The sequence below is a fragment of the Tripterygium wilfordii genome, chromosome 13 (assembly GCF_013401445.1).
Source record: "Tripterygium wilfordii isolate XIE 37 chromosome 13, ASM1340144v1, whole genome shotgun sequence".
Classification (NCBI taxonomy): Eukaryota; Viridiplantae; Streptophyta; class Magnoliopsida; order Celastrales; family Celastraceae; genus Tripterygium; species Tripterygium wilfordii.
Window position 1 is genome coordinate 3,605,067 of NC_052244.1, and position 25,589 is coordinate 3,630,655.

At 34.7% G+C, this 25,589-nt stretch overlaps 3 protein-coding genes and 1 long non-coding RNA gene across 11 annotated transcripts; 3 read left to right on the forward strand and 1 right to left on the reverse strand.

The window, feature by feature from the left end:
- Nucleotides 1-58: 58 nt before the first annotated feature.
- LOC120012318 (pentatricopeptide repeat-containing protein At1g80270, mitochondrial-like) lies at nt 59-4,577 on the forward strand. Of its 2 annotated transcripts, none has more exons than XM_038863680.1 (3): nt 59-131; nt 344-845; nt 2,825-4,577. In XM_038863680.1, exons 1-3 carry the CDS (start codon nt 97-99, stop codon nt 4,079-4,081), a joined length of 1,794 nt encoding a protein of 597 aa, XP_038719608.1. In that variant the 5' UTR covers nt 59-96; the 3' UTR covers nt 4,082-4,577. The 2 variants fall into 2 exon arrangements, with proteins under 2 accessions (XP_038719608.1, XP_038719607.1); XM_038863679.1 differs by having other exon boundaries at nt 64-131; nt 268-845.
- A 4,323-nt stretch (nt 4,578-8,900) lies between these two features.
- On the forward strand, nt 8,901-11,506 carry LOC120013819 (metal-independent phosphoserine phosphatase). Of its 2 annotated transcripts, none has more exons than XM_038865763.1 (7): nt 8,901-9,027; nt 10,062-10,176; nt 10,273-10,323; nt 10,498-10,608; nt 10,716-10,847; nt 10,947-11,022; nt 11,106-11,506. In XM_038865763.1, exons 1-7 carry the CDS (start codon nt 9,002-9,004, stop codon nt 11,321-11,323), a joined length of 729 nt encoding a protein of 242 aa, XP_038721691.1. In that variant the 5' UTR covers nt 8,901-9,001; the 3' UTR covers nt 11,324-11,506. The 2 variants fall into 2 exon arrangements, with proteins under 2 accessions (XP_038721691.1, XP_038721690.1); XM_038865762.1 differs by lacking the exon at nt 8,901-9,027 and adding an exon at nt 9,751-9,813.
- Nucleotides 11,507-15,144: 3,638 nt separating this feature from the next.
- LOC120013179 (sulfoquinovosidase-like) lies at nt 15,145-19,714 on the forward strand. Its single transcript, XM_038864909.1, has 8 exons — nt 15,145-16,127; nt 16,211-16,343; nt 16,625-16,840; nt 17,109-17,264; nt 17,348-17,600; nt 18,198-18,598; nt 19,047-19,163; nt 19,252-19,714. Exons 1-8 carry the CDS (start codon nt 15,145-15,147, stop codon nt 19,582-19,584), a joined length of 2,592 nt encoding a protein of 863 aa, XP_038720837.1. The 3' UTR covers nt 19,585-19,714.
- LOC120013180 lies at nt 16,339-20,572 on the reverse strand. Of its 6 annotated transcripts, none has more exons than XR_005471376.1 (5): nt 20,357-20,571; nt 20,097-20,231; nt 19,884-20,004; nt 18,513-18,619; nt 16,339-16,805 (listed from the first exon to the last, which is right to left on the reverse strand). It is a non-coding gene; the product is annotated as an uncharacterized LOC120013180 (long non-coding RNA). The 6 variants fall into 6 exon arrangements; XR_005471374.1 differs by having other exon boundaries at nt 16,347-16,830; nt 20,357-20,572; XR_005471377.1 differs by lacking the exon at nt 19,884-20,004 and having other exon boundaries at nt 20,085-20,231; nt 20,357-20,569.
- Between the last annotated feature and the right edge of the window lie 5,017 nt (nt 20,573-25,589).

Below are 25,589 nucleotides of genomic sequence, written 5' to 3' on the forward strand. Positions count from 1 at the left end.
ATTCTTTCTGGGCATTTAGGGTATTCACTTCCTCGTTTCGCGTTCTAGGAGCAGAGTTTTGTGATCAGAACCACCACCGGAGTCGCTTAATTCAGTATGTGGGCTCGTCGTCGAGTTTCTAACCCCCTCAAGTATTTCTCTCCGTCTCCGTCTGTTAATGGTGTTTATAATCTATTTATCTATATATCTATGTATGTATTTTTTTAAATTTCTGAGGGGTTTTGCTTTTTTTTCTTTTTTCAAATTCCGATGAATCTGCGAATGAAGGAAATGTGAGTGTTCTGCTGAGTTAGTCGAGATGATTTTTGATGGTGTATCGAAATGGTGATTTTTTAAGGTACAGGGGATTGAGCGGAGGAATCTCTCGGGCTTGTTATGCTAAATCAGAAATGATTTCGGGATATGGATATGGTCCATGTGGAGAAGGCAAGGGTGTCGCTTCTGAGTCTTCTCTAGTAGAGTCTGATGGATGTCGAATGTATTATACCGTTGATGTTTGTTCAAAATTCTCGTATGGGAGACGTGCTATTTCTTCCCAAGCTGATGCAACTAAGGACGAGAGTGAAGTGATTTCTGAACCAGAGCTATCTGACGATGAATATATCGAGGAGCCTAATCAAAATAAACTGGAATTATCAGAAACTGAAGCAGAGTTGGGTGAGAACATAGCATCAAGGAAAAGTGAAGGTTTTGAACTCTTTAAGGCCATCAGTGCTGCCCCAGGTTTATCTATTCAAACTGCTCTTGATAAGTGGGTGGAGGAGGGAAAATATTTGGGTCGGGAAGAGATCGCACTAGCCATTCGCAATCTGTGGAAACGTCAATTGTATGGAAGGGCTCTACAGGTAGTTAACTTTGCTCCTTTTTCCGTAGTTCATTGATTAAACTTGTGGGAATACGAACTTATCCTGTCGATCAACATTTTCTGAGGTTGCTGATACTAGTATTGCGTCAAAATCATCATCGGCTAAGCAGCCATTCAGAGATTGGTTTTTGTTTGTTTTTACTACTGTGTAGGGAGTGCGAAATGGGGAAAGGGGCGTCTATATTAGTGGTTTTCGCACTAAATTGTTATTTATTTTCATCGTCACTTGCAATCAAATGGTATGGGTGGTTAATTCCATCCTGTTTAAATTTTGTTGTAAAGTCTTCCGTCATATACTCTGAAACATGATTGCATCTCTTCTTGGAAAGATCAAAAGGAAAGCTTCCTTGTTTTGTATGAAAGACTTTGTTGGGGAAATGACTTCTTGGTGGTTGTGTTTCTTGTGTGGAAAATTTGTTGATAATAAAAATAGGGTAAGAGCAATGGAGACTTAGGGTGGGTTGGTGGTAGGAAGCGTGAGGTAGTACATGCATTTTATTACCTGTTAAATGGCTTTTATAGATTTGTATTTCTGTTTGTATGGGTTGGTTGCCCGTCTTTTATTGATGAACTGCTGCTGTGGGATGTGCTACTGCTTTATTTTGCACTGGAGTCTTGGACCATCTTCATACTTGTACAAGATAGAATTACGATCTTGATGCAGTTCAAATTCTATCATTGGTTCTAGAGAATAACTAAGCGAGTTCAGCTGTAATGTCAACTGTTTTTGACTCCACTACTTTATACTACATAATTTTAAGAAAAATTTGACTCCATTACTTCTGCAACATCCCTTAGATGAATTGTAGCTGGCCAGCCAGAGTGCCAGACTAATATTAGATAACCCCTATACCAGTTAGAGTTGCAGACCCAGCTCAAAATTTTGTCCAAACCCTGGACATGGGCTTATTTTTCGCCCCAGCACAGCAAAAACACTTGGCCAGGCTGGGACCTTGTTCTTGCCAGAGATAAGCTGGGTACAAACGGTTCCAAGTCCAATGTGAATTTATGCTTGAAAGTGACTTCTTTTAAAAAAATTGTTTCATCAATTTAATTACTGGAAGCCCAAACTCATACTATTCCACTATTTGTTTTCCATCACTTGCATGACTGTAACACATTGGATTTGAAATTTTAGTGGTTAAATTGATCCCAAGACCAGGATTCCACTAGAGTTTACTAGAATGCTCTTGTCTACCTTGATTATGGTTCTATGACTCTTGAGTGATTGGGGCTAATCCAAGAGAAATTTTGTTTCTTGAACTGAGCTTTGTGAAATTTGTCTCAATGTCTGATTTTCCACCATGTACCAGAATTCCATTAGAGTGTTTGTGTGTCTACTTTGGTAACTGTTCTATAAATTTACAGTGACTTGATTATTATTGTGAGGGAGAGACATAATGGCATTGATGAAGCATGGTGGAAACTAGTTTGATAGTCGATGTTGCTCTTGGTTTTTGAAAATTTGAAGATAGAAGTTTCTTCTCGAGATGGCCTATGGGCAGGGAGTCTTTTTCCCTTATAGTTAGGTACTTTAGAGTAATAGGCTTCTCAAGTTATAGTTACTTAATACTTATAGCTGAAGTTGTCATCATCTATACACATTTATACAAAATAATAAACTGTATCAATTGGAATTTATCTATTTTCCAATTTATCTCAGTATAGGTTTTATGCAACATCATAAGTAGGTTCTTCCTAGAATTGCATTTGCTTCATTTTTGTATTGCTTTCAACAATAGTACCTCGAGTTCATGAGGATGTTAGTGCATTAGTTTCCTCTTATCGCACATCTTCATGCTTTCTGTTCTCTCGCTGACATTCTTGATCGTTGTTTCTCATACTATTTTGAAGTCCAATTGAGAGTTCTTGCGTCTCCTATTTGAGCAATAGCTACTATATTTGCTTTAGTCTCTCTCATCCAGCAACTCTGATGTTTGTGTATTACCTATTTTCCAGCTCTCAAAGTGGTTGGATTCAAATAAGCCTCTGGAGTTTACCGAGAGAGACTATGCTTCTCGCCTTAACTTGATAGCCAAGGGGCGTGATATCAAGGAGGCAGAGAGCTATGTCACAAAGATTCCACAATCATTTAGAGGGGAAGTGATCTACCGTACCTTGTTGGCTAACTGTGTTAGTGGCATTAATGTGAAGAAAGCAGAGGAGGTGTTCAACAAGATGAAGGACTTAGGTTTCCCAATCACATCGTTAACTTGTAACCAGTTACTCCTACTTTATAAGAGGGTTGACAAGAAGAAGATAGCCGATGTGTTATTATTAATGGATAAAGAAAATATCAGGCCTACTCTCTTCACTTACACAATCCTAATAGACAGTAAAGGCCAATCAAATGATATTGATGGGATGGATCAAATTGTGGAGAAGATGAAGGCTCAAGGCATTGAACCTGATGTTCACATGCAGGCTATCTTGGCTAAGCACTATATCTCTGGCGGTCTCAAAGAAAAAGCCGAGGCTCTTTTGAAAGAGATGGAAGGAGGCAACTTAAAGGAGATTCGATGGGCTTGCCGGGCTTTACTTCCTCTTTATGCAGCACTCGGAAAGATTGATGAAGTTGATAGAGTTTGGAAGGTCTGCGAGTCAAATCCCAGCCGTGATGAGTGCATGGCTGCCATTGGAGCCTGGGGAAGCCTGAATAAAATTGATGAAGCAGAAGCAGTTTTTGAGCGGATGTCAAAGGCATGTAAAAAACTCTCTTCCAGACATTATTCTTCATTATTGAATGTTTATGCAAACCACAAGATGCTGACCAAGGGGAAGGATCTAATTAAGCGCATGGCTGATAGTTGTGGATGTCGTATTGGCCCATTCACTTGGGATGCAATTGTAAAACTCTATGTGGAAGCAGGAGAGGTTGAAAAGGCCGACTCTGTCTTGCAGAAAGTAACGCAACAGAACCAGATGAAGCCCATGTTTTGTTCCTACATGGCCATTATGAATGAATATGCTAAGAGGGGAGATATCCATAGCGCGGAAACGATGTTTCATAGGATTAAGCAAGCTGGGTATGTCTCTAGGGTTGTGATGTTCAATGTTCTAATGCTGGCGTATATCAATGCCAAAGCTCCAGCATATGGAATGGAAGAGAGAATGAGAGCGGACAACATATTCCCGAACAAGAACAAGGGTTTGGCAGCACAACTGGCTCAGGTCAATGCATTTAGAAGGACACCAGTGTCGGATTTGCTGAACTGATATGTATTTCCTTCATAGCAATCTATAATATGCTTTGATAGATGCTATCTATACGCTTTTTCGACTTTTCATCGATCATCTGTAACTTCAGTGAAGATATCGATTTGCAGCGGCAGATTAAGATGGGCAGAGTCGGAAGTTCATTGCGTTATTGGCATTGATTTATGTTCCAGTCTCTACACTTTCAGGTTCTGACTCAAGCCTTTGTCATGTCAAAAGTTCATTTCTTCTCCGCTAATTCTGCCAACAAATGCCATGCAAAGAAAAAATTTTCCGTTTGATTTCTATTAGTTGGTGCTCTACTAAAACGCACCGGATCACAGTACATCACAATCAAAATACAAAGGAACTGCCACGTGTAAGCACGTGCATGGTAGGTCCACACGCAGGCCATCTGACCAAGCACATGTACTTAGTTTAATAATGTAGTTATGCGTTAAGTTTTGGCTCAATTTATTTGTGGAAATTTTTTGTTCGCGCAGACTTGACATTATGAGTTTATATTAAATGTACAAAGAGTAAATTTGTATTATATTGTTCTCGATTAAAAATAAATGTACTTAGTTTAACATTTGGATCTTTTAAAAATCAATTGGACGGACTAAATAGATTTAGGAAAGACGTGGGATTGTTATTTTTAAGGAATAGCACCAAAAAAAGAACTAGAGATTGCTTAGTTCTATGAAAAGTTTAGATTTTTTTAGTCTTTTATAATTATATCAAAATACCTCAAAATACACATATGGAGTCCTAGGACCTCTTTATTAAGTATTTAAATTTTTAGGTTCATAAACTCTAAAATATTTGAATTTGAGTTTGATTAAACAATCCTAAAATTTAAAATCCTAAAATCTTAAAACCTAAATTCTAAACTCTAAATCCTAAATTTCAAATCACAAACTCCAAACGTTAAACTCTAAACACTAAACCCTAAACCCCTATATCATAAACTCTTAATCAACCTTAATCTCAATCATTTGGTCAGATTTATGGACTTAAAAATAGATATATTTATATAAACCCCAATAAAGATTTTTTACTGGAGAATCCACATATATAGATATATATTTCTATGTGGACCAATTTTATGGACTTATTTTTCAACTATAGATGTGGTGGGTCCCATAATAAATGCGTGACCCTCACTTATGTTATGTTTTATTATAACCATTGAATTTTGATCCACAAAATTATTCACACCTTTTGGTTCACATAGGAAAATTGTTGATATATATATATATAATTTTTCAAAATAAATATGATAACTAGTTGTACATCTAAAATAGCTTATGTGACTAGCTAGAGCCTTTGTCGAGATACTTGGTTCTGGTTTTTTTTTTTATCATATCCAACAATATTAATTTAATGCACCGCCATATATAACAACTTCGTCATATCAATTCATAGAAGCAGTAAAAAAGTTTCCAGCATTAAAAAAATCATAAAAGAACAAATTCAACAGCTTTGAGAAATACTAGAAACAAAATGAATTCTTCAAGTTTAAAATTTATGTATTAAACTGACAATTTGAAGTTAAACAATAAACTACGAAAAATAGGAAGATTAAGCTCGGTAGAATCAGAAGTTTCTATACACTACAAATAAACCGCCACGTGTTGGTGTAAGACTTTATGTGATTGTGGACATAAACAATCAAGAAATACATATCTTAACTAAATCATAACTCGTGAAATTTCATAATCTCTACGATCAAAATTCTAAGAATATTAACATGAGGAAAACGTACTCGGATCCATGAAGACAAAAATAAATTCTTGAACCCACAGTTTCTCGCTCGTCTTTACCCTTGAACTTAATTGAACTAGATGATGGTGTGGAGTTCTTTTTTCAGGCAGAGAGAGGACCGAGAGTTATGTAAGAAGAAATTATTAATTCTCTTGTCTCCATCATAACAAGACAACTCTTCTTTTATTCTATAATCATCCAATAGAAATGTGGCAAATTGATCATAATGTGGCACAATTATGATTTCACAACCAATGCTACATTGAACACACAAAATAACATAACATGTGTGTTTTATATATATATCTTTGTTCTTAAAAAAACATGTGTGTTTTATCTTCATTTGATCAATAGGACTTTGACATAATAGTAGTTTATTGAATCATTAGGTGAGACACGTGTGCCACACATGTGAATACAAATCTTGCAGTTGAACCTATGCTATCATGGTTTTTTTTTAAAGAATGTTACAGACCTAATTGTCAATAGATACTCGAGTTATTATAAAGATGGATTATATCTGAGAACTTCGAAAAGAAACTCAAATACATTGAAAAAACATCTTATTACAAACTACACCGGGATATACCTGGGTAGACTAAAAAAAAACAACTTGAGCACACCGAACTATGCCGAATAAAATAAACAAAAATGAAAAACAACTCAAGTAAGCAGATATGACAATTTGAACAATCCTCTAAACATATCTGAAAGTATATCTACATCCAAATCCAAATCCAAATCCATCAAAAATATGTCTATCGATATTTGAACTTGAAACTTGAAATTCAGAACGTGCTATCTTTGATCATACACCGTTTTTGAAACCAAGCTATCTCCCAAACGAAAATTTAAGAAAGAATCTCACCATCAATCTATATATATATAACTGAGGATCCACAAGGCTTCTCCGTAATTCATGGTGCTACGTGGACGTCTTTACAAAAAAGCCTACATAGACAAAAGAAAATTTTAAAATATAAATAGAAAACTTTAAGATCCACAACCACACACATAAATATATTGTAAAACTTTAATACCCACAACCACATTCATACACTTTAAGACCCACAACCACACTCATACAGTTAATAGTATTCAAATAATTTTAAAATTATATTGAATTGTATGAGAATTTAATGTTTCATAGGAGTGGTTTGATGTTATTTTGGTTTCTCAAAGGTCATGTATTGCTAATTATGAGAGTCTTTTGATATTACTCAATTAATGAAATTCATTTGTAGTATTTAGTTTGAAAACATTTTGTGTGTTTTTGGCATTAATTACCATCATTTTGTGGGAATTTTTGTGTGTTTTTATCATTTAGTGTGTTTTTGCTGTATTTTGTGTGTTTTTGTAGTATTTAGTTGATGTATTGTGCATGTTTAGAGTTTGGTCAGGTTTAGTAGTCTGTTTGGATTGCAACATACACAACATGAGAGGCTTTTCTCATGCTATATTGTTCTAATGTGTAAGTAAATTCAGCCCATTTGGTATTGGAACATGTAAGTGGTAACAGCAAAGCACGGTAGAATTCAATGAGTTGTTGAAGGTCAAAGTGATTATAGGCATAAATCTACCAGTCATACATAACATTTCAAATATATAAATTCAAAAATCTTATTCTAAAAATATTAAGAATTTTATTTCAAAAATATCATTTCAAAAATACTACTTATGCTACATTGTACTTCTCGATATTAAATGTCACTTTGTAGAGATTGTTGTACTAACCATACAATATTGTCTCATAAACATGTCTTTGGTGACCTATAACATCAAATTTCTTACACCCTATTAGAAAAAAAATTTCTTAGCAAATTAAAAAACAAGTATTGTACATATTTTATCTTCATCTCACAATCATCTCTATTTTCTACAATTAAAGCTCTACTGCTCTTTATGTTAACAAAGTATCGAAAAACTTTCACACATCTCTATTTTCCAATCAAAATATATACCGCGCGAAGCGCGGGCATGCAACTAGTGTACCCATATTATTAAAACAAACTACCAAATAGAAGTATTAAACATTACTGAGGGAGAGAAGGAGTCAGTGAAGAGAGCACCGCCTCTTCGTTTCCAAACTTAAAAGATGAGGCGACCGGTGGTTTTAAGGAGAAGGGAGAGAGAAAAATTGAAAGTTTAAATTTTTCTGGTCTTTTATCTATCCAAACATGAGATAAATTAGTATTCTACGTACCTTCTACTATCTTCCATTTACCCCAAATCTCTCAATGTAAACACTCTTATAATTAAACCAAAATACCTCAAAAAAAACTCTTTATCCATCTATATATATATATATACACACACACATACACACATATATGTAAAATATTTTCAAAATAAATATGATATTTAGTTGTGTGACTCCATCTAAAATGGCTTATATGAGTAGACCTATTTCTTGGAGATAATTGGTTCTGGTTTTTTTGTTATCATATCCAACAATATTAATTTAATGCACCGCTATGTACAACACCTTCCTCACATAAGCAACCTGAAAAGCTTTGTATATTTTAGTTGGCTTATTCACTCGCATGAGTAAAAACATCACATATGATACGTAGGTCCACTTTTAATTAAAATTATGACAATAATTCACTAATCAAGATATAGAAAATCTCAACACACCCAATGAAAGATTGTCAAATCAAAAGAAGAAATCAATCAAGCAGGGTTGGTGATTGGTGAGCTGTTCTATCTTTGTATGGTCGGAGGAAGAAGACAACAATAATTGTGAATTATTCTCAATTATTGATATCCCACGTCATGTGCCTTGCTAATACATTTTATAACTAATTGATTCCTAAGTCAATTGTCCAATAATTCAATCCCAAGTTCTTGGCTAATATTTGATTTCCCAATTTAATAATTGCAATAATTGACTACTCCAAACTTATGGGTTTGATACATGTTACATGATTCCTTCAATTATCAATTCCACAATAATTGGTTCCTACTGTTTTGTGTAATATAATTTATTTATTTTTTTCAATTTAATATTTGGATAAATATTGTCACCAAGACTCACTAGCCACTATATAAAGAACCTTACTTGATTCACTTTCTTGTGGGGGTTTGTAGTTTGAGTAAGTTAATTAGTTAACTGTCACTTCTTTCCTATCCTTCCTTTAATTCCTCTTGTTGTTATTTGATTACTTTCCGATCATGACGATCTCCGGCCGTCCGACAAGGTTAGTTGCCATAACATTTCCTCTTTATTTATGTTCTTTTACACTATATTTGATACAAGGGAGGGTTCGTGAGTATTGGGAAGAAAAGAGTTTTGGAATACTACTGTTTAAGGTTGAATTCACACTTAATTAAGAATGTCTATCTTATGAAGAACTCTTTGGAATCCTCTCTCCGGCCTCGAACACCCACTCACACTCACACTCACACCAACATGGCTATCTCATTTGTTGTTTTCACATAAATGTAAATATTTGGTATAGCAAGATGAGCTAGGGTTTGGTAGGAATAGTACTAGCTAGGAAGATTGCAAAAATTTGTTTCAATTGGTTTATTGCCTTATCAACTTAATGATATTTTGGCATTATTGGAGGGTCCATGTTTCCTTTTGTGGTATATAGTTTTTGGAAGTATTATTTAAATGGAGTGTTAGGTTGATATAAAATTAATAGCACTTTTTTGGTCTTATATTAAGGCATTAAATGACTACGTGTCAAAGTGTGAACTTCTTATAATTACAAATAAATTAATCCAAATTAAAAGTGGTAATTAAAATTCTTCTTACTATATATGAAAAATTGACAATATGCAAAATTAATTGCCATAATTTTGTTCCCTTAATGGAGTTAGGCAACAAATAGTGCAACCACATCCTCTCTATAAATACATTTGTTATGTCATAGGCTTGCTTCATCAATTCTCTTCTTACATTATTAGCTCCTCTCTCTCTCTCTCTCTCTCTCTCAAATGGCTCCTCCTGCTGTTATCTTCTCTTCTGGTGAAGCAAAGTATGCCCTATAAACAAGTTTCATTTACTATTATTTATTATATATATATATATATACACACACACATCACTGGGAAAGGAAGTTTTTAGTTAAATTAATGATGTCATTGGGAAAGTGTTGATATGACTATATGTATGTACTGTATATGTATATGTATATGTATTTTTTGTAATTGAATTCAGAATTATTTATGCTTATTGTGACCTAATTATACATAAAATATATTTTTGTTTAATATTGGATTTTAGTGTGAATGGGGTGGTCAATGGGAATGAGGCCATCAATGACATCCCTTATGGAACCACCGAAATTGTTCTTGTTCGCCATGGAGAAACCACTTGGAATTCAATTGGAAGGATTCAGGTACTAATAATTCATTGATCAAATATTAATTATTAGAAATAATTCACAATATTTTATTAACAATAATAATATGGTACTGTTTTTGTCTACACACAGGGAGCACTTGAATCACCCTTGAACGATGTGGGACGAAAGCAGGCTGTTGCAGTTAAGATCCAATCTCACATCTTTTTTTTTAAACGGGGAAAGGGGATTCGAACCCTAGTTACCAAAATTTATACATACCATCATTACCACTTCAACTAGTGGTTCGGGTGTCAAATTAAATAGATTTAATTAATATTATCATAGTAATTAATTGTAATTATGAATACGTTACAGATAGCTGAGAGATTGGCAAATGAATTGAAACCGACTGCTATCTATTCATCTGATCTCAAACGTGCCAAAGACACTGCTGACATGATTGCCAAAAAGTGTTATTGCCCTAAGGTATATATAGTTTTATCTTTATCTCAAATTGACACCTTTTGTTCCAAATCTTGCAATCAGCCCCCTCATAAATTGTTAATGATTAATTAATGTGTTTGTTTGGGCAGGTTATAGTGGTGCCAGAGCTCAAGGAGAGACATGTAGGGAGCTTGCAAGGGTTGTATTGGAAAGAAGGAGAGGAGAAGGAGCCTGAAGCCTATCGTGCTTTTTTCTCCACTCAAGATGATCTTGAAATTCCTGTAAGATTTAATTGATTGAAATTCAAATAATTCTTCATAATTGGCAAGCAATGCCTCAATGAGATTTGGATTTAATTCAATTTTTGTCTTCAATTACAGGGAGGTGGAGAGAGTTTTAACCAGCTCCAAGAGAGATCAATGGATGCTATTGAGAAAATTGCATCAATGCACAAGGGTTCGCGTCTTTTTTCTTATATGGGTTGTTATTTTGGACACAATACTTGCGAACCAAATGTAACTTTGCTATTTACATCACAGGTGAGCGAGTGATCGTGGTTAGTCATGGAGGGGTGCTGAGGGCGATTTATCTGTACATCACAAAAGCAGCTGTTGCTGGAAAACTTTTGAATGCGTCGGTGAATGTGCTTCATTTCTCTAACGGGGATTGGGATATCAAGTCGTGGAGCGATGTGAGTCATCTCAAGGGTGTTGGATTTCTTGAGCGCGGATTCAATGGAGACTCAATCAATGCATAATTCAATATGTGATGTTCATATTGGAATAATCTTGTTTTCTATCTAGATCAAATATTGTTGATGATAATAAGTCTCGTTGTTTCAAGACATATAGATGATATTATCCTTAGTTTGGAATGCTTAATTATTATATGTTGAGAAAAAGTTTTATCCTTAAATGGAGATTTCATTGAGTCGAACCAATGTCTAATGTTTCTTGCTAGCTTTCATTTTATAATAATACATAACCATATGACTTTACATAAGAAAAGTAAAATATATGGTAATGATGTGAAATCATGTACAACCTTACAAAATATCAAACAAATATGTTATAATTTGAAGAATTGAGAGGGATGAGAAGTAGAAGAAGGAAGTGAGAGAAAAATTTTAACCCTAACCATTTCATGTTTATAAACAATATTGTTTGGTATTCACCAAGCGATGTGAGACTTTAACACTCTCCACACTTGTTGCCTCGATCAATTATTCGAAGCCCAACAAATTGATTATACTGGTTAAGGTCCTCGTGGTACCCTTCACCTTGTAAGCCAGACATCTAAAAGCCCAAGGTGACCCAAACGGATGGAGGTCTTTTTTAGGATCAAACATCTCTTTGTAATTTGAAGAAATTAGTGATAAGAAGTGGAATAAGGAGGTGAGAGAAAAGTTTTGATCCAAACTACCTGAAATATTTTCCACACTCTGAACCCAAGGCCCGTGTTACTTTGTACTTCAAAAGGAAAGCTAAAAGATTGTTACGTGGGGTCCTGGACCTTAACAGAGGGATGTGGGACTTCAACAAAACATGATAGCATGATTAAAATCTAGAGTGTCTCCATTGAATATTCACAATAATGCAAGAGTGATGTGAGTTGTGATATATATAGACAACTTCCATGTGCATTAATTATTATGAAAGCTATCATATTAATTTGCTTGTGATCTAGTTGCAATGTGTCTTACCAAACGACTGTATTGTATTGATTATTTTTTATTTTTTGAGTACTATTGTATTGATTATTATTGGATTTTTATTTTTTTAAGAAATCATTCCTCAATAAATTAACACGATAATTGAATTTTTTTTGTTTTATATATGATATGATTCTTCAATATTCTATCCAATAATTGATTTCCCAGATGCTTGGGAATAAATTGTATGATTCGAATCTCATTATTTCCTGTTGATTTAAAATTGTACTTGTAATTTTCCTTAATCTTTGATTTGGCCCCCTTTTTTTTCGATTTTGCAATTGAGTCCGTTAACTTGGCACGTGGCAATTGGTATCATAGTTGGCCCATACATACTACGACAAGATGGCTTGGGCTCTGACTCGAGATGGGCCTAGATAGGCCCCTTGTGTAGAGCCCAAGAGTTTAAAACAAACAAATATTCTCAAACAAAAATATATTTTTCGTCCCTCAATTATAGGCGTGATTTCATTTTTGGCATTTTCCTCTCTTTTTTTTGGTCTCATTTTCATGTCCCAACTATTGGTAGACACCCCCTTAATTCTTCAAATGAGATTGACGTCGAACAAATCTGACGTGACACCTATATGACAAATTAGAGTTTACCAACGTGACAAACTATCCAAAATTTGACGATATGTCCCTAAAATATAAAACTGTGAGACATTTAGTCCCTGAAATTACATAAAAATAAACACATTGTCCCTACAAAATATTACAACATCCAGTACAAAATAACCAAATCTAATTCAAACATGACACAATCAGTACAAATCCATCAAGTCAAAAGTACATTTTTGCCAATAGTCTCATGTGTTCATCCAATCCATGAAATTTTTTTGTTTTATATATGATATGTTCCCAGATTCTTGGGAATAATATATGATTCGAGTCTCATCATTCCATGTTAATTTAAAATTGCACCTGTAATTTTTCTTAATCTTTAATTTGGCCCCTGGTTTTTCGTGTTTGCAATTGAGTTCTGTTAACTTTACTTTGGTTGCTTGATTTGCATATATTTGGGTCGAGGCCCCAAACCCGTGGCAAGGGTATCATAGTTGGCCCATACATACCACGACAAGATGACTTGGGCTCTGATTGGAGATGGGCCTAGATAGGCCTCTAGTGTAGAGTCCAAGAGTTTAAAACAAACAAATATTCTCATGTAGTCATCCATCCTATCCATTAATCAAATATACTTATCCAAAACATTAGTTACGGCGAGACCTTGAAGTCTCAATTTTTTTTTTCTTTTTTTGGGAAAAAAGGTATTGAATTAATTGATAGTAGTTGGATGTTCTTAAAAACCATGAAATGCAAAACAACAAAAACTAATTAAATGCAGAGGATGAGAAGATAGAGATGGGCATCCACACATCCGCTCACAATTCAATAACACTCTAAATCAACTAGCTCATCTAAATCGTTCTCTATAATTTAAAATATTTTTTTAATTATTTTCAATATCTTTTTGTTTATTTTTTTTACTGATTATATTATTGTAAACGAAAAAAAAATATATATTTTCTACAACCATCCTTTTTCAAATGAAATAATAATATTGAAAAATATTAAAAGGTATATTTTAATATTTTTAATAGTAGAAAATACTTAAAATACTTCTTTTTTTCTCAACATCACTCTCCCTTGTTCTCCATAATAGAAAGAGGTGATGGATGACTCTTTTTGACAATTTTTTTTGATGTATATCCTCTAAAATATGATATAATAGGATGTGTTTAGAGTATGAGATGTGGAATAAAATTTTAATGATAATATATCTTTATTAACTTACCAAAAATTGATTTTCATACTATTTTAGTCTTTTCTTTTTGAAGTTGCTTCCATGAATTTCATTCAAATACACTACCCTAGGAACAACAAGACGGTTTAAGTACACATACTATAAAAGTAAACACCCATGAAGAGATTCAAATCCAATAGCAATATGAATACTGCCCAAGAACCAGTCCACATGCAGTAGCAATGCAAACAATATGCATAACCATGACTCTCTACGTTACCATGTACACTTCCATCATCAAGGGAAGATTCAAGACTGAGAAACCCTAATTCCAGATGATGACCATGTACAAATATAACCCACTTGAAAGAAAAAAACACAAACAAACATGACATGAACAAAATTAAATAAAAACACCGAAACTAAGGAAAAAGGAGGAAGAATAATTAGTTTCTGTTCTCTATCTGTACACATTTGTCAAACTCTAATATTTGGGTTCCTCTAGATCCGAGGGACGACCCAACCGGTGCACCATTTGGTATAACAAAAAATTTTAGAAAAATTATAAATGTATAGTATTTAGTATAACGAATCGAATGGTATATTGTTTCGAAACAAAAAAAAAAATCAATTTCAATATGAAAAAGACACAACAATTCTAGACAAACAGATATAAACTCAAAACATTCGATTTTCGATTATTATAATTTTGATTTTTGTTTTTAAAAAAAAATACATTTTTATTCATCATAATAAATATTTATTATTTTTTCAAAATTTTTAAATATTTTTGATGCACCAAAATAATCCCCTAGTTCAGATTGTAGGACCAGTGCTCGAGTCATCCCCCAATCCCTCATATTTTTGGGAACTTGACAGTTTTTGGTCTTTTATTCAAAAACGCCGGCAAAGCCATAAGAGGTGTTATTTTGTATGGATACAGTACCGGTCTAATTTTCTCATTAAAACTCTCCATTCAAAACTTTGACCGGCCGCTTCTTCAATCTTTGTTGAACCTTTTTCTTTTCCTCCCTTGTTAGGGCAAAAAAGGTTCAGAAAGTCTGAATTTGTGGACCCTTCTTGATGCTATAAACAAGGGGAAATCTATGGGCTGTCAAACAACATGACAACTCTTAAAATCACCAAAAAGCACCACAAACACCTTAACAATCCTTTTCCATCCACCCCAAGATCTTTACCTTCTATACAAGGAAGGCTATTCTTCAATTCCACAACTGTGCCTTTAGACCAAATCTTCTCTATTGGGAATGATTTTCAGATTCTATGGAGCACTAGCAATGGTGGGTACCTGTCAGTTTCTCATCAATCTCAGCCTAGCAGAGCCCTATGGTCTACCATACCTGGACAGGCCTTTGTCTCTGCAGCTTTGGCTGAAACAGAGGTGAAAGAGAGCAGGGGATCCTTTGCTATTAAAAATGGGGATGTTCATCTACTCTGCGATCATCAAACTGTGGAAGAAATAAGAATCATCAATCCGGATCATGATTACCCATCTGGGTATTCCACTCTGGACAGAAAAACAGATCTCGAAGATGCTCATTTTCCTGCTTTGGTAGTAACAGGTTGGATTTTTAGCAGGAAGAGGAATAAGGGGGTTCAACATTCTGGCATTTACAAAGATATCAAATTGGAGAGAAGGGGATCCACTTCTGCTAGATATTGGGTAATTTTTGAACAGAAGAACCAGAACCAAATTGGATTTCAAGTGAGAATTGGAAAACCCTACTTTAACTCACACTTAAGAGCCTCTCCACCTTCTTGGGGAAAATATTTGCGTGCAAAGAAAAAACTGCGACTCATTCGAAAACGGAGTCTTGGTTGGTGTAGATTCTTTACAAGGTTAAAAGGGTTTGTTAAAGTTTCCTCATCAGAGGACGAAACGGACTTGAAAGTTGCAGAATTCACAGAATTCAACAGGGTGTGTATTACCTATGCAAGTGAAGCAAATGAGAGGTTCTATGGTTTTGGAGAGCAGTTCTCTCATATGGACTTCAAAGGCAAAAGGGTCCCCATATTTGTTCAAGAACAGGGCATTGGAAGAGGAGACCAGCCTATCACTTTTGCAGCTAACTTAGTTAGCTACAGGTAAATTGGCCCTTCAAGCACAACACATCAAATGAAAGCTAACAAGGTATGCATGATTTTAACAGTAATTTTAACCATTATAGGGCTGGGGGAGACTGGAGTACAACCTATGCTCCTTCACCATTCTACATGACATCAGAAATGAGGTCTCTCTACCTTGAAGGCTACGATTATTCCGTATTTGATATGACAAGAAAGGACAGAGTTCAGATACAGGTATTGTTCAATAATATTATATCATATGAATTTGTCAAAAAATTAGGATCAAGTATTATACAAGAAATTAAATGACAGAAATTTAATGAAATTCAGCTATATATTGAAAAATCAGAAGGTAGATTGAGCATACCACACATGAATCTTTTAGGTGAAACACAGTAAACTAATACCAGCTTTGGAGAAGATCAAGAAAGAGAAGATATTTGCATCGCAAATAATCAATCTCATTCATAGTTTAAACTTGCAGTTTCTCGTTTTCTGTATACTGGAGCTTGCAGATACATGGCAATTCCATTCAGGGAAGGATAGTGCATGGGAGCTCACCTTTGGAGCTTATTGAACACTTCACAGAAACTATTGGAAGGCCGCCAGAGCTTCCTGATTGGATCATATCTGGAGCTGTTGTTGGAATGCAGGGTGGCACAGAAGCTGTACGTCATGTTTGGGAAGACCTAAAAGCTTATAAAGTTCCAATTTCAGCATTCTGGTTACAGGTAAGGTCATGTATTAAAATCCAACAATTCTGAATGTGTATAAATGAATAATATGTACAAGTTATATCGAATGACTAATCAAAAATTTTCTTTTTAAAAAAATGTTCTGGTAGTTTGGCAAAACTTCGGAAAATAACCCTTGCAAAGTTCAGTTTTAACCAAATACTACCAGGAAAAATATCAAGAACCATGTCCAACCATGCAAATATCATAAACTATATTATAAAAGTGAATTAGTCCTCACTTTATGGCTCTTGTTGTTCTATAGGATTGGGTTGGACAAAGGGAGACGATGATAGGATCACAACTATGGTGGAACTGGGAAGTGGACAGAAAAAGGTACCCAGGATGGCAACAGCTAATTAAAGACCTCAGGGCTCAGCAGATTAAAGTGATGACATACTGCAATCCTTGTCTAGCTCCAGTACTCCTCTTTCTCTCTCTAATGCCTCTCCATCAGTTGAGAGTATGCAATATCATTTTGAAGCCTCTCATATTTTTTTACAGACTGATAAGAAACCAGACAGAAGGAGAAACCTCTTTGAAGAGGCACAGAAATTGGACATCTTAGTGAAGGACAAGAATGGAGAACCATACATGATCCCAAACACAGCTTTTGATGTGGGAATGGTGGATTTAACACATCCAACTGCTACAAATTGGTTCAAGCAGGTTTTACAGGACATGGTGGATGATGGTGTTAGAGGATGGATGGCTGATTTTGGTGAAGGCCTACCAGTGGATGCCTCTTTATATTCAGGTTTCAAGATCTCAAGATTCGTCATATTTCTTTTACAGACTTATAGTAATCAAAATGTGGCAAGGCTTTTCGGATCATGAAAGTGTCGTCTTTTGAAAATTAATCATACTTCATTCTATGTTCTAAAGTCACACGAAATCGGTTATTGTTCTTTATTTTAAAACATTAGTAGGCAGGCTTTTCCACAAAGTTTTTTTTTGAAATACCGTTGAGAAATATGCTGCTCATTGGAATCCAATCTTGGGCATGCATTTGCCTAACCCAGACACCTAGTCGATTACCAACCGAGCCACTTCTCGTTGGTGGCTCTTCCACAAAGTTAGTAATAAACTTTCTCCAGCGCCCAATATTCTTGAATCATGTACTCGTCCCTGTCAGTCCCTTCTCAAACTTCTCTTTCTCCCCACAAAATTCCAATAAGAGAAGACAGGAAATTTTATAGGCATGTGAGGAGTCCATTTTCAAGCCAATATGTAGGGAGTCTACATAGGTTTCCCATTGTTCATAATACAGTCGCTAATTATCCATTTTTATTTTTCTATTGATGACAATAACTCATAGGAATTTAATATACAACATTTTTGGGTCCAATTTCAGGTGAAGATCCTATTTCTGCCCATAACAGATATCCGGAGTTGTGGGCCAAAATAAACCGAGAGTTTGTAGAAGAATGGAAAAGTAACCGCTTAGGTCAGGAGATGGAAGACCTTGAAGAGTCTTTGGTGTTCTTCATGAGGGCTGGTTTTAGAGATAGTCCCAAATGGGGAATGCTATTTTGGGAAGGAGATCAAATGGTCAGCTGGCAGGCTAATGATGGGATAAAAAGTGCCGTTGTTGGCCTACTGAGCAGTGGACTTTCTGGCTATGCTTTTAACCACAGTGATATTGGAGGCTATTGTGCAGTAAGCTTACCTATAATAAAGTATCAAAGAAGTGAGGAGTTGCTCCTGCGATGGATGGAGCTAAGTGCTTTCACCACCGTCTTCCGAACACATGAAGTGAGTTTGAATTCTCTTTGCCTGAAATACATAAGCATACATGACCATTATCATTTTGACATTATCATCACTGAGAATAGAACAATCTCAACTTCCAGAATCAAACCATTCAGTTACTAAAAAACACAATAATACTTGTTTCTTTTTCTCTATTTATTATAATGAGAATGGTTTCATTGAGTTATTGTGCTGGAACTTGTGCACATCAAAAAGCTAGGGATGTGGAAAGAGGTAACATGCTCATGAATATTTTGCATATTTCAAAATTCCCAATCCACTCGCACTACCACTCCTTTTGAAAATGACAATGTGTATCTCACTAAAATGCATTAGATGAGAAAGAGGTAACATGCTCATGAATTCATGCCAGGGATTATATATTCTTCACCTAAAGAGTTTAAAGTGTTTCATCTCCTACATTTACATATCCCATGTCTTATCCAAACAGGGAAACAAACCATCCTGCAACAGCCAATTCTACTCAAACAACAGAACTTTATCACATTTTGCACGGTGTGCCAAAATTTATAGAGCTTGGAAGTTCTACAGAATGCAACTTGTAAAGGTAGCAACAGTAATTTGTATGGAAGAATTTCAAGTCTTTGTAAGTTACATTTTGAATCACTAACTTTTTCTGCCTATGCAAAAAACAGGAAGCTGCTCAAAAAGGCTTGCCTGTTTGCAGGCATCTATTTCTCCATTACCCAGAAGATAAACATGTACATAGCTTGAGTTACCAGCAATTCTTGGTTGGTAGCGAGATCCTAGTGGTGCCTGTACTCGACAAAGGCAGGAAGAATGTGAAGGCTTACTTTCCAGTGGGTGAAACAAGTCCTTGGCAACATATCTGGTCAGGAAAGCTATATGCTCAAGGTTGTGAAGTTTCTGTAGAAGCACCCATTGGCTGCCCTGCTGTCTTTGTTAGGGCCGGTTCCAATGTTGGAGAGACCTTTTTAAAGAACCTTAGAAATGTCGATATTCTATGAAGGGGGGAAATTCTCAAAGAGGGTTCAGAAAGAATATTTATTTGTTCATTTTCATATTTATTATCAATCAAGGATGCTTGAAATAAAGGTTTTGTTGATGACAATATATCAATTGAAGACTTTCCTAATCTGTCATCGACCTAACAAAGACATGCTCTTATCATGCAGAAATTCTTGACTTGGTAATATTTCATCTGCTGCTAACACTAAAATGTGAATGTGGTGTGTGTTAACTAATTCATGCCTGCCTAGTGGTGATAGGGAAGAGAGAAGAGAATAAGAAATAACAATTATCATACCCTAAAGTCTCTCGACATTATATGCCCAAATAAGCAGTCCCCAAGGAAAGATTGCTTCTCACTTTTAGTATTGATCCCAAAGGCTCTACCAGCTAATTGTTTGAGGCGCTTTAAGTTTGAACTTGCATTTTTACACAACCATTGAGTAGTGAGTCATTAGCTTAAAATGAAGAATCAACAAACAGAGCAACTCAAACCAACCTGCCAACTTACTTCAAGAGTGAGATGCGAATTCCCGCATTTGAACTAGTAATCAGCTTTTCAGAGAAAATTAATCAAACAGTTGCTGGGCACCAATAACCAACTTTTCTGTGCAGACAATAGCTCGGCTCGACTTCTCAATGCAAACTATTGTATCAACCCATACAAAATGGAACCAGAGAAACATCATTCAGCAGCCAAAATTCGGAGTCAACGAATCAAACAGGGAAAGAAAGAAAAGAAAAGGATGGATATTGAAAGAAGCGACTAACCTCAAAGAGCTGGTTCAGTGTAAGCAAATGAATGGTAATTGGGTTCTTGATTTGTGACACTTGAAACTGTGGAAGACCCTTTCAATGGCTCTTGAGATGTCGGCCATTTTTCTTCACAGGATGGATTAGGATTGGTTATGCTTCCCCGGTTTTTTACCTTTCAAAGAAGTGAAGCCAGGAATCACTCAGTTCCTTGGCATTTGGATTTCGGAATATACTTGGATGGGATATTCCTTTCTTTTCTTTTCTTTTTGCGTTTTGAATAAATCTTTGAGTGGGCTGCATGATGATGGGCTTTTATGGACTTTAGTTCTTTACTGGTAACATCCATGGCTTCTCACTTCTCTTCAAGCCTTGAGGATGCCTATCAATCCAAGGTGTTTATGACTTTGATACATCATAAATCAGAATTATGTAGTCTCCTTTAAAACATTTTCCATTGATTTTTTTTTCTTCTTCAGAGCATCAAATGGAGGAAGAACTAAAAGAATTTCCAACACACTGAGAGTGAAGGACATGCCAGTCTTCAAGACATCCTATCAAGAAGCCAAAGGAAGAGATATTTGCTACAATTCATAATTCAACAATAAATGCTTCAGCAATCTCATGGAAACTCTCACTTGTCTTGAACAATTGATGTTCAAGAAAATCCAAAAAAACATCACTTGGTTCCCAATCTTCCCTATTGGCCCTCTCCACAAACACTCGATAGTCAATAGCCTCTTTAACCAAGCCCATACCGACTAAGGAGGATCACCATCTTTGCATTGTTTGGCTAGGAACACAAACCCCAAAAACAGTCATATATGTGAGCCTTGGGAGAAAGCCACAATAAGTCATGAGATCATTGAAATTGGTTGGGGTCTAGCCAATAGTGACCTACCCTTTTTGTGGGTAGTTTGGCCAGGGCTAGTCCATGGCTCAAATGGGTAAAAAATGTTTCTGATTTATTCCCCAAAAAAGTTGATAAGATATTTGGTCAAAAAGGCCGGCTTCCAAGTTCACTGATTGGGCTTCACGAGTGTCTTGGCACACCCATCAATGGGTGGATTTTTGACAAACAATGGGTGGAATTCTACTAATTGAGAGCATTAGTGAAGGGGTCCCTGTTAACTCTATAAATAGATGTATTTTTTTTTTCTCTCTCTCTTTGTTATCTGATAAAAAATTACTGGGAGCACCTCAAGATGAGCTAGGGGACCAAGCCTTTCACTTGATATACACAAGAAGCAAGTACATACCAAGTTGCAAATAATTAAAGAAAAAGAAAGAAACAATGCATTTGCATTTTGGAAGCCAATCTACCATTTTAATTATTTATATGTAGGGCAGGTGTCCTACTCGATTAATATAATTTAATATATCTATGAATACGGAAGAAAAAGACTGCAATAAACAACCATATGTATATAGATGAATTATCTTAGGAGGTCTTAAAATAAGGTTCTAATTTTTAGGATTCACTTTTAAGGTTCAAAATATTTTTTAAAAATCTGAAAAAAAAATATATTTGTGTTTTGATCGGTTTTAAGAACCCAACGATATTTTTTTGTTCAAAACAAAAATCAAATGCAACTTGAAAAGTTTATGAAATGTTTTTTGTTTTATATCCAATGATTCAGAATTATCATGCACTTTTCATGTTGAATTTGATTTGTGTTTCGAACAAAAAATATGTAGTTGGGTTCGTAAGACCGATTAAAACACAAATATATTTTTTTCAAATTTTAAAAAAAAATATTTTGATCTCTAAAAATTAGGACATCATTTTAGGACCTTACTTTAGCACCTCATAAGAATTCCTCATATTATATATATGTATATATGGACAATGCTATAGACCTCCAAAAATCCTCAAAATACATGTGGCATTAAAATAGTTATTGATTAAAAACACACATGTAGGGCATACTTCACATCCAACATTCCACATTAAATTAGGGTTTTTTGGAGGTCACTTTTTGAGGGTCTCAAGCATTATCCTATATATATGTATATGTATATGTACACTGCACACGGGCAAGGCTGTGGTCTTGTCACTATCATCTATTATGGTCCAATTTTTAAAAATTCAGTTACTGAATTTTTCAAGGGAAATTACTAATTTTTGAGAATAGAATTATCTTTTTTACAAGTAAATATTTATTAAAAAGTTGTGACCAATAACACCAATCCAGTTTGACAGGGTGACAAATCGTTTTTTTTTTTTTTATACACATATGTCGGCCTATCTCTATCTTTTGGTTCGTATTAATTGCGTCCTAACCAGGACAGCTCACATATTTGAGCCGCCAAACTCCACATCTTAAACATTCTCATTAAACATTCTCATTAGCTTAGTTTAGGCTTTTAGCCGGCCTGATCTTGGTCCGTTTGATAGAAATGTTGGATTGATTTTCAATGTTAATGGAAAAACTGTGAAAAAAAAAAACTGAATTTAAAGCTGTGAAATATGTTGTGAGATGTTTGGTGAAGTAAAAGCTGAAGCTAACAGAAAACTGTTGAAATAAAGTATTATAATATTATATTTATAAATTTTTATATTAAAATTTATATTAAATTAAATCTAATAAATATTTTTCTTATCAAAATTAATTTAATATTATTAATTATAAATTGTTTTCATATTAAAACTGAAAATGTTAATTAGTAAAAGAAATAAAATAATAAAATATAATGTTGTAAATATTAATAAAAATTGTTAATAAACAAATTCGTAAGTAAAATAATAATGTAAATATTTTTTAAATAAAATTAATAAAGAAATTTTAGGTCAAACAAATGTTAAGTCAAATAAAGTGAGCCCAACCCTTATTTAAAAATTAATAAATGGTAACCATGACCATGGTACCCATCAAAAAAATTGAAAAAAAAAGGAACATAACAGTCATCACAAAAGCTCCTGATCCGGAGCTTCTGTGATGGCAGCGGATCTGCAGCATCATTGAGAGTTTGATGCAATGGATCAGCGGTATCGTTAAGAGTTTGGTGCAGTAGATCGGCTGCACCAAACAGACACCTAATCTGATCCGCTATAAAATCTTTCAAAAATTATTTGGAAAGAGTGAAAAGGCCAATTAGCTAATTATGATTTTTCACCGTCAAAAAAGAATATCTTCGGATTAACTAAAGATTAAAAAAAAGAAAAATAATTGAAAATAAGTGTATACTCTCATTTACGGCCCGCCAAACAAGTGGCCAGATGACAACGGTTCCGTTAACTCTGGAGCTTTTGAAGGCGGAATCACAAGACTTTTTTTTTCTTTTTTCAATTGTGGGGCTCACTGCAAAAATATTAGTTTAAACATTTTTTAAAAACCAAACACGTGGGTCCCACTTTATTAATATTGTATTATTTTATTAATATTTCATTCTATACAACATTATCAATAATTCATTTTATACAAAATTATTAATATTGTATTAATAAATCATTGATATTTTATTAATAAAATATTTATAATTTATACTTAAAAAATTAATTTTAAGTATAAATTAAATTTAATAACAAAATTTATTATAAAAATCATAAAATTTAATATTATAAAATTTAAGATAATACATGCATTCAACTTTTAGTTAGTTCATCAAACACGTCACAACATATTTCACAATTTTAAACTTAACTTTTTTTTTTCATAACTTTTTCGTTAACATTGAAAATTAATCTAACCGTTCTAGCTACCGAGTGAATCTTTAACCATTTTAAGAGTATGGGTAGTGTACGTAATGGAAAATATCTATCGACACTAGCCAGTTAGTGACCGACACCAAAGTGTGTGTGTGTACTTACCCCAAGTGTAGGGTATCGTCAAGTAATAAACCGGTGAGTCCGGTATCGATCCACGAGGAAGCAATGCAAATTTGAAGTGAATGATATGCAAATGACTAGCTAACACTAATAAACACAATGAATATCAAATAAAAGCAAGTAAAAGAAATGGGCCGAATGACTCGGTAGCATGAGCGATTTTGTAATCAAAGTAAGCAAAAATTGGATTTAAAACAATTAATTAAAAACCTAGTCTCTAGTCCGTCCCGGTGGCTACTCGGTTCTCATACTCAAGGTATCATTGCAAACACACACAATCATACACAATGCATTGTGTGATACTATCAATCATGCATATGCAAAGAGAATTGGGTTATAAGACTTCAATTCATACATGTAGGCCATCGGGTCTCTTAATCTACGATGAACGCAAAGGGATAAGCACCTAATATTATGAATTAATATTCCCCCTTGGGGCTTGGCTTGGCTAACACCCTAGTTTCACACTCAAAGATCAATTAACCATAACTCTCCCATGCACATTCCTAATTTAACCCAAAACCCCATCATCAATACACATAATTAATAGCTATGCAATGAAAAACTCAATTAATTAAGGAAATCATGCAATGGGTTTAACAATTCTCAATCGAACACATTAGATGCAATCCCTAGACTAGACAATCCAAGAATACAAGCAAATATGTCATTCCCATAGATCCAATCACACAACTATCACGAAATTAAAAGAGAGAAATCGAAGCTACGATTCTTTGAGCATACCTTAAGTAATCGAAACCGAGCACCCACCGTTTGGGACTAGAAACTAGAAAGAGAACTTAGCCACTCATCATAATGGACATAAACATCAATTTTATAGATGAAAATCAATGTCTACACACGAAATCACAAGAAACCAAGAAAAACTTAGAGAGAGAAATAGAGAGAAACAATGGAGGCAAGAAGTTGGAGGAGATGAATTGTGTGGAAGCCAACCAAATCTTGGGGTTTTCTTCTCTTTTTACAATAGAAAATACCTAACTACCCTTATAAAATCGTTTCCCATTGGTTACATACATGATTTACCCCAAATGCCCTTGAAATTTCGGTGCAGAAAATTGCAGATTCGCCGTAGGTGTCCGGACGGGTGTCCGGATGCTTCATGCCTCCAACTTTGTCCGAACAAGGTCTGATTCCAAGCTCTTGTGATTTCCACCATTGGATCTTTTTCCATCTTCAAATCTCGACCTTCAATTACATGTGCAAATCTTGGCATGTGCACTTGCAGCCATCTTTGACCATTTGATTAAACTTGCACCAAATCTTGACCTTGGTATCTCCAACAATTTTGTCATCTTTGACCATTTGATCAAACTTGCACCAAATCTTGGCATTGGTATCTCCAACAATTTCCTTTTAAATGTGTAGCAACTTGCAGCCATCTTTGACTCCAAAAATCAA